This window comes from Nicotiana tabacum, chromosome 1 (genome assembly GCF_000715075.1).
Source record: "Nicotiana tabacum cultivar K326 chromosome 1, ASM71507v2, whole genome shotgun sequence".
In the NCBI taxonomy this organism is placed as follows: domain Eukaryota; kingdom Viridiplantae; phylum Streptophyta; class Magnoliopsida; order Solanales; family Solanaceae; genus Nicotiana; species Nicotiana tabacum.
Window position 1 is genome coordinate 172,304,482 of NC_134080.1, and position 8,132 is coordinate 172,312,613.

The 8,132-nt window shown below is 32.5% G+C and overlaps 1 protein-coding gene across 1 annotated transcript; it reads right to left on the minus strand.

Moving 5' to 3' along the window:
- Positions 1-502: 502 nt before the first annotated feature.
- LOC107812942 (kirola) lies at positions 503-2,076 on the minus strand. The gene is given in 2 exon segments (XM_016638134.2): positions 503-1,182; positions 1,815-2,076. Coding segments are annotated over 2 exon segments (441 nt in total). The 5' UTR covers positions 2,002-2,076; the 3' UTR covers positions 503-928.
- Positions 2,077-8,132: the final 6,056 nt, after the last annotated feature.

The following is an 8,132-nucleotide window of genomic DNA, read 5'->3' on the forward strand; positions in this document are numbered from 1 at the left end:
TTGTAAACTCTGAGGTAATATGATTAACTTATTTTATATACTTTCAAAGATGATCTCATTTTTTGTCCTACTTTAGTTTACTTACGATGCACTTTTACATACGAAAATATGGGGGGTACACAATTACACAAAATAACTGGTCGGGTCATTACACGCAGTCACCATGACCAGCTCACATAAGCCTTCAAGATCGTGACACTACCCACGCGATCACAATAAAGGCATTAGAAAAATTTGTAACTTAAGAATTTGTTCAACCGCCGAAACTCACCCAAGGATCCCGGGACTCCTCGAAACAATCAAACAAGTCCAATAATACTATACTGACCTATTTAAATGTCTCGAATGATGAAGCGAATGCAACTATTCAAATCAAAGTTGCTATAACTTCCAAATTACATGTAATGGTGCCGCAACACCCTCGAGCTCGTCGGGTTCCAAACCAACGATATATGTAAATCCAAATATCATATGAACCTACGAAAAGTCTTAAAATATGTAATGGTACATAACATAAAAGAGAGATTGGATTATTATAGAGAGTCGATCCAAAAGTACATCATATTAATTAATACTCCCTCCGTTTCAATTTATGTGAACCTATTTCTTTTTTAGTCCGTGCCAAAAAGAATGACTTCTTTCCCTATTTGGAAACAATTTACCTTTATGCAATGATTTATAACCACACAAAATATATGTGCTTCATTTTACACCACAAGTTTAAAAGTTTTCACTCTTTTCTTAAACTTCGTACCCAGTCAAATGAGTTCGCATAAATTGAAATGGAGGGAGTATAATATTATTACCATTGGAAACGCTAACATAGAACTCATATGGAATACATATCACACCAAATAGTTTTATTTATTCATAAGGATTTGGGATGGCCATAATACTTCATCATACTGATGGGAACGGGAACAAATATCTATTTTCCGACATGGTGAGGCTCAAGATCTTTGAGGAGGCAAATAGCAAGTTCCAAAAGATCAAGGGGCTCTGGTGTGTTTTCATTCAACTTCTCATACACAAGGGTCCAAGTCATCCAGTTTCCTTCTGCAGTCAAAGTAGCTGTTATGGACTTGTATAATTCATTCATATAACCTTCAACAAAATTGAAGGTGATTGATTTTTATGCATCATCTATGTGTAGGACCTGCTTCGCATGCCTCTCTTTTCCTCCTGTTGTCAAAACAAATGTTGAAGTACACGCATTTAAGCTCATGTCATACATGATACACTTTAAATAAACATGGGACATGCAGAACAAATTTACGCCTTATTTTCACGGAAAATTCATTTTTTTCATGTTTAGTTCGTTCAAATATTTTGAATAATATTTTCCGAACACATTTATTTCAATTGAAAGAAAATGTCTTCCCTGCAAAAAGGAGGACATATATTTTTCAAAACTCTTTCTCAACCTTGTCCACCCTATTCCCCACCTCCTCCCCTACCTCTACCCCACCCCCACCCTGCGCCCCTACCCCTGCCCCCTACCCCCAACCTCACCTCTCTCCGTTAACGCCCCCTCCCCACGCCACCCCTTTGCCACCGCTACTCCGGCTCCTAGACCCGACCTACCACCCTTCCCCTATTTTGTCTCATAGTGTTTGCCGAAATTATATATCTTAAAAATATTCTCTCATACCTAATCAAACACCGAAAAAATAATAAAAAAACCAAAAAATATTTTTTTTCGTACCAAACACATCCTACCATATAATATCACAAAATAAAAAGAAGAGAGAAAGCTGAGAAATCGGTCACTTGTACCAAAGCAAATTGAAATTGGAAAGAAAATAGAGGCTTACCGAGAACGTACTTCCAGCCGACAACAGAACCAGTATTACCCAATTGACCCTCATGTAACGTGAAATTTGTTATCTTATCAGGAGACATGGCGGAGGTTTGGTGTGGATTTGATTTGAAGTGTTCATGAAGCAAATTTCCAGCACACTTCATCTCTATTTGAGAGATCAACTTGCCTTTGAGACCCATTTGTTAGCAGTGTGAGATTTTCTTACACGAGTTTGCTGATTTAATTTAGCGTGACCTTATAGCCTTTATATAGAGTGTCTCTTGTGAATAATACCACAGTATGTTCGCCGTGCTTGCGCACGGGCCCAACAATTTGGATTGGATTGTAGTTTATTAGGGTAGATATTATATGAAATGTCAAATGCAATGTAATTCAAGTAAAGTTAACTATTGAAGCAAGTCAAGGTTGGTGTTCCATAAACTAGGTAGAGTTAATGTCTTTTAAAGAAATTATTATAGCAACTTGTTCCTGTACGGGGAAAAACAGTACAATATCATTTAATCTCATTTGTATTATTTTACGTGAAAGCCTCTTTCTTAATCTTTCCCAAAAAGATGACACATTTTCATTGCTCTTTTGGCATGTTTTTAAAGGAAAAAAATGGTTGAATATTTCCGCTACCTTTGTTTCATTATATAAGACATTCTCTCATTTTACCAGAATGGCAACTTTTTATATTTGAAAATTCTTTAATTTTAAACTTTTTAGTTTACTCTCATGATCTTATAATCATAAAAATACCATAGCATGTACATGACCCAAGGTCTAAGAGTACTGTTAGTACGTGTAAAATCTCTTCTTTTCTTGCTTAAGCTTCACGATCCATTCAACTATCATCATATAAAATAAAATCGAGGAGTAATAAGAAATATTTCTTAGTAGTTAATCCTACAAAAATATTCAAAAGTTGAAAAAAAATCAATTTTGAACTTCAATTTCTATTCAAACAAATATATGAAGAGAATATTTATTTCTCTTATTTAACTGGGGTTTCTATAACATATATTATTAATAAAGAAGAAAGAGATTTCTTAATACTAATCACACAATATAATTCAAAAGTTGAACAAAATCAAATTTTAAAACTTTAAATTATGTTTTACCACTTATCTTTCTTATTTAACTGGATTTTTTATTTGTGTATTAATTATTCAACAAATTTCAAGAAGTGCAAAGTAAATTCTCCGTGATTGATTTAACAACCTTGTCCGTAGCAATATACGCAAATGTTGTTTAGACCTATTTCTCCATGACCAATTAGTAACATACCTATTCTATGTCTATAATTAACAATGACCTTGGAGAAACGCATGTAGTGAATGGAAATTCATTTCCTTTCTCTTGTTTTAATGGAAATTTATTTTGATCAATTTTACTCTTTGGTAAATCTATTGAAATTGAAGAGCTGGATTTTTTAAATGATAAATTTGTGTGTGGCATGTTGGTATGACACCCTTCTTCAAAAAGACAGCAAATGTACTTATTTACCATCAAATGCAGTAAATTAAGGTGGGGTCACTGATTCAGCAACTACCACACGTGCTTGCGCAACATGTGTAGCTGTTTTGGGCCTCGAAAATGGTTTAGAAGTTCCCTTTATTTACTAAACTGTGTGGTGGCATTTAGCGTAATAATATGCAAAAGCAATGGCAAGTATGTTTTCGGTGAAGCAGGGATGCCGGCGAAGTGATGTCTGCTTGAGCAGCTTCACTCGCACTTCTTACATATAGGAGAAAATCTACTTGCATGGTTGAACACTGTTAATCTTTGTATGTCATTGTTGGACGCGTGAACAAGTTTTAGACTGAAAATTCTTGAGAAATTAAACTTACATATGAATGCATAGCTTACTATATAAAGGCGGACCCATAATTTAAAAGAGGCAGAAGCACCAACTGTTGAGCAAATACTGGAGCAGGAATTCAACCCAGGCAATACACTAGTAGTCAAGTTACGTCCCCTCCCAACCAGAGTCGAATTTACTGTCGAACCAACGATTTCAATTAAACCCATAACTTTTAATACAGAGTAAAATATTATATGTAAAAATTCATCAAAATTGCAAAAATAGTTGATATGAACCTATAACTTTAAAAATATAATGAATTCAATTTTAAAAACTTTGAAAATTAAACTCATAGGATTTAAATATTAGATCTACTTCTCCTCCCAACCCCCCCTCCAAATGGTCCAGTTACATGTCTAACCTTTGAGTCTTAGGGTGCCAACCAAAATAGAAAAAATTAAAATCACTAGTGGTTGATCGAACATTCTAACCAAATTGGGCCCATATTTTACAATCTTACCTGGTTTGGCCAATCGTATATATAATTGAGAAAATCTCACTTTATACCAATTAATTCCAAACTATTTACCCTTTAATGCCGAGGTCCAAACTATTTATTACTCCTACTCATGCTACCCAAACTATTTACCCGGTTATTTCCCAATAATCTTACGTCTGCTTGCGATTGGTGGCTTTGGAAGTTCATCAACTCCTCGAACTGGCATGAGTGACTCATTCGGGTTTGGTTGATTGATTAACAAACTTGGTGGAGAATTCTGAATCTCCTCCTGTTTTATTTTTGAGAAATGAAGATTAACATAACTTCTGAGTAAAGACAACAAGCGCAAATAGTGAAAAATAAAATGTATGGAGAAGGAATGATGTTATAAATAGCTAATAAACGTAGACACTTAATATTTTGACTATTGAATACCTTCTTCTTTCTCTTCATCCAAACTGATTTTTGGAGATTTATTGTACAAAAATTCAAATTCACCATTGAAGGACCTTGAAGCTTGAAACTCATAACTTGGTTTGTTTGAGTTTTTAATTATTTTGATCCGATCCTATATGGGTTTGTTTGGAAAGTTGATTGGAGGTTGTAGCTAAAGTTTTAGTCAATTTGGTGGAGATTTTGTAGTAGATTTTAGAAGTCTGGGTTGAAATATAGTTGAACAAGAGAAGAACACGAATTTGTATTGTATAGAAGAACACGAATTTGTATTGTATACTCAAATAGTATACAAATATACCATTTTGGTATACAATTCATTCCAACTATATATCCTATTAGTATAGCTATATACTATATTGGTATCATATGCTAGTTGAATCATTTTTTGGTTGTATTAGCTGCATTTATTAGTACAATATTTGATTTTCTTTTAATAATAGTAATATAGTACAATATCTTGAAATACTTTATTATATTAATATGTGGTACACTATTTTTTATTTTTCTCTTTATGCATGTGTGTTATGTAATAGTAGTATAGTCATATAGTTGCCGAAAATTAAACAGTAAAAATGTATACCATGTTGGTATAGTTATATGCCATATTGGTATTGAACATTTTTTGGTTGTTTTGGCTGCATTTTTAAGTGAATTCTATTCTGAAATTATTTATATGAACGTGATTTGCAGTGCTGGAATTTTTTTGTGCTGATGAATATAAATTATGTGTATTATGTAATAGTTTTTATAATTATAGGCAATTGTTGGAATGACTCATACAACTATATACCATGTTAGTCTATGGAATGAGCAAGTTGCTTTGCGAATATTTAGCTTGCAATGCGAGCATGTCATTTTCTCATACTTTTATTTTATTCTTTAATGTTTTGGTACAGTAGTATAGTCACAGATAGTTGTAGCAATATTCTAGAGCAATCATATGCTCTGTTGGTATACATGTATACCATATTGGTATCATATGGTACTAGAAGTCTTTTTTCTACTTATATTTTTATTGCATTTTCTAATATTTTATTATCATTTCTATTCTAACTAGTGTATATGGAAATTTAGTGTCCGTAGATTAGGTTTTCTTGCTCCATCACTGGTTGGTGTTACTGCTAATGGTAGAGTATGTACTGATATTTGTAGGGAAGGAGATCAAGGTTTGCATGAAAATCACGTGGAATTAGAAAAAGGAACAAGAAATAAGGAAAAAAAAAGAAAAAAGAAGGAGTCAAATTTTGGTTTGAAATAAGTTATGGTAAAAATAACAATTATACGATTTGGGCAAAAATAAATGAATAAAAGAGAAAAAATAAAAAAATAGGAAGAAAATGAGAAAAAAGAAAAGGAGAAAAGAAAAAAAAGGAAAAAAGAAAAGAAGCATAGAAATAAAAAAGAATTGTAGAATAAAGAAAAAATTTCCCATAAAAACTATTATGGGTAGGAAATGTAATTAGTTTATGGGTAGAAAAATAAATGAATAGACAAGGATAAATAGTTTTGTTTTTGTGGATAACTATGTCAAAAACCCCTATATAATTTAAACAAATTCATCCGTTAGCCCAACAATAAAGGCCATTTCTAAGGGTATTTTTTTTTCTTATCTTCTTTCTTGTTCTCTTTTGTCGTGGATGATTTCGCACCCCCAAATATTCCTCTGATATTGTTGTTCGATTCACTTTGTTGCTTTGAATCTCGATTATATTGATAACTGTCCAACTCTGGAATTGAATTTTTTTGAAATCGTGATTGTTTGTTGGTTGCACATCTGAGTAACTCTAGTGAAGCAACTTCGGAGCTTGAAGTTCAACTCAAAATTGAAAAATCACAATGCAGAACGACTCGATGAAGTTAAAACTTGTAGTAACTTGAATCTAGAGACCTGAGTTGATTGAGTCTGATTAATATTTGCTTTGAGAAACATACCAATTGAAAACGGAAGTTGAAGGTGAAATCGAATGTTTGTATATAATATTATAATATTATACAACATTATATAAAATTATAATAAGTACTAATATTTTATACTATTGTATATTTGTGTAATGACCCGACTGGTTGTTTTGAGGTTTAGCGTTTTATTTGGTGGTTTGAAACTTTCAGTAGCTTCATATTATATATTATGACTTGTGTGTATGGTTGATTTCGGTTTTTGAGCGGTTCTAGATTGATTTGGAAGAATGATTCTCGTTTTAAAAGTTTTAAGTTGGAAGAGTTGAGAAATGTTTGACTTTTGGGTAAACGGACTAAGGAGAGTTTTGATTATTCTGATAGGTTCGTATAATGATTTTGGACTTCTACGTATGTTGGGATTTGGTTTCTAAGGTTCCTAGAATAATTCAACATTATTTATTGAAAGTTGGCAATTTAAAAAACCTAAAAGTTCATAAGTTTGACCAAGAGTTGACTTTGATGTTAATGGACTCTAATTGGAGTTCCAAGAATTTGGATAGGTCTATATAATTGAATTAAACTTGTATGCAGAGTTTGAAAGTAATCAGAAGTATTTAAGTGTGATTTGGACAATCTTTTGAAAGAATGAATATTTAACAATTTAAGATAAATTCTATTAAGTTTGTGCCTCGATTCTTTGTTGTGATATTCCCATGGGTGTGTTGAGATTTTGGATAAGTTTGAATGATGTATTTATACTTGTTTGTATGATTGGATGGGGTCCTGACGGTTTCGGGTGTGTTTTGGATCACTCGTTGAGAAACTAGATAAGTTAAAGATTGAAAGTTTGACCATGGTCAATATCGGGTCAACATGACATCTTTTCAGTGTTTTGTATTACGCCCCACAATATTACGTCTATGTTACATTCTGCAGTAATATATTACGATGATGTTACGCTCCGCAATATTATATTACGACGATGTTACATCCTATACTATTGTACGTTGAAATTGTCATAAGATAATTGACAAGATTATTTTGAGATTAAACATATTATGCTATTTCAAAAAAGTGATAAGTAAATTCGTGAAGGTGAGAGGGTAAGCGAATCGAAAGAAAAGGGTCTTATCAAAATTTGAGATAAAATACGATCCAAGCTATAATATCCCGTACTTATGGACTAATGCCATATAAGGTACCACATGACCATGATATTAAGGTGTATAAGGTGTGTTAAAAGTGAGTGATATTTTGAGTAATTTAAGATAATTCTTAATTATGTGGGTAATTGGTTAATTATTGATTGATGAGAGATTAACAAGTTAATCAAGAGATTATCTATTAATCACAAATTTTGGATGAGTCAAAATCCTTCCCCAACGTGGCAGTCCACCACTATAATAAGTGACTCATAAATTATGTTGCAAAGTGGCAAAGTTAAATGAATATTGTGTGGCTTAGTCGTCATGCAAGTAAGGCTCACAAACCCACAAAGATAATAAGTCTTTTATCTCATTAAGGAATGCTATGTTACAAAAGTAATGATGGGTCTCTCTAAATCACAAATAGAGACACTTACAATTGCAAAGTAATGCATGAAAGTCACAAAATTTCATATGATGTTATACTGCATAATAGCAACAGAATTTGCAATTCTAAGAGAGCAC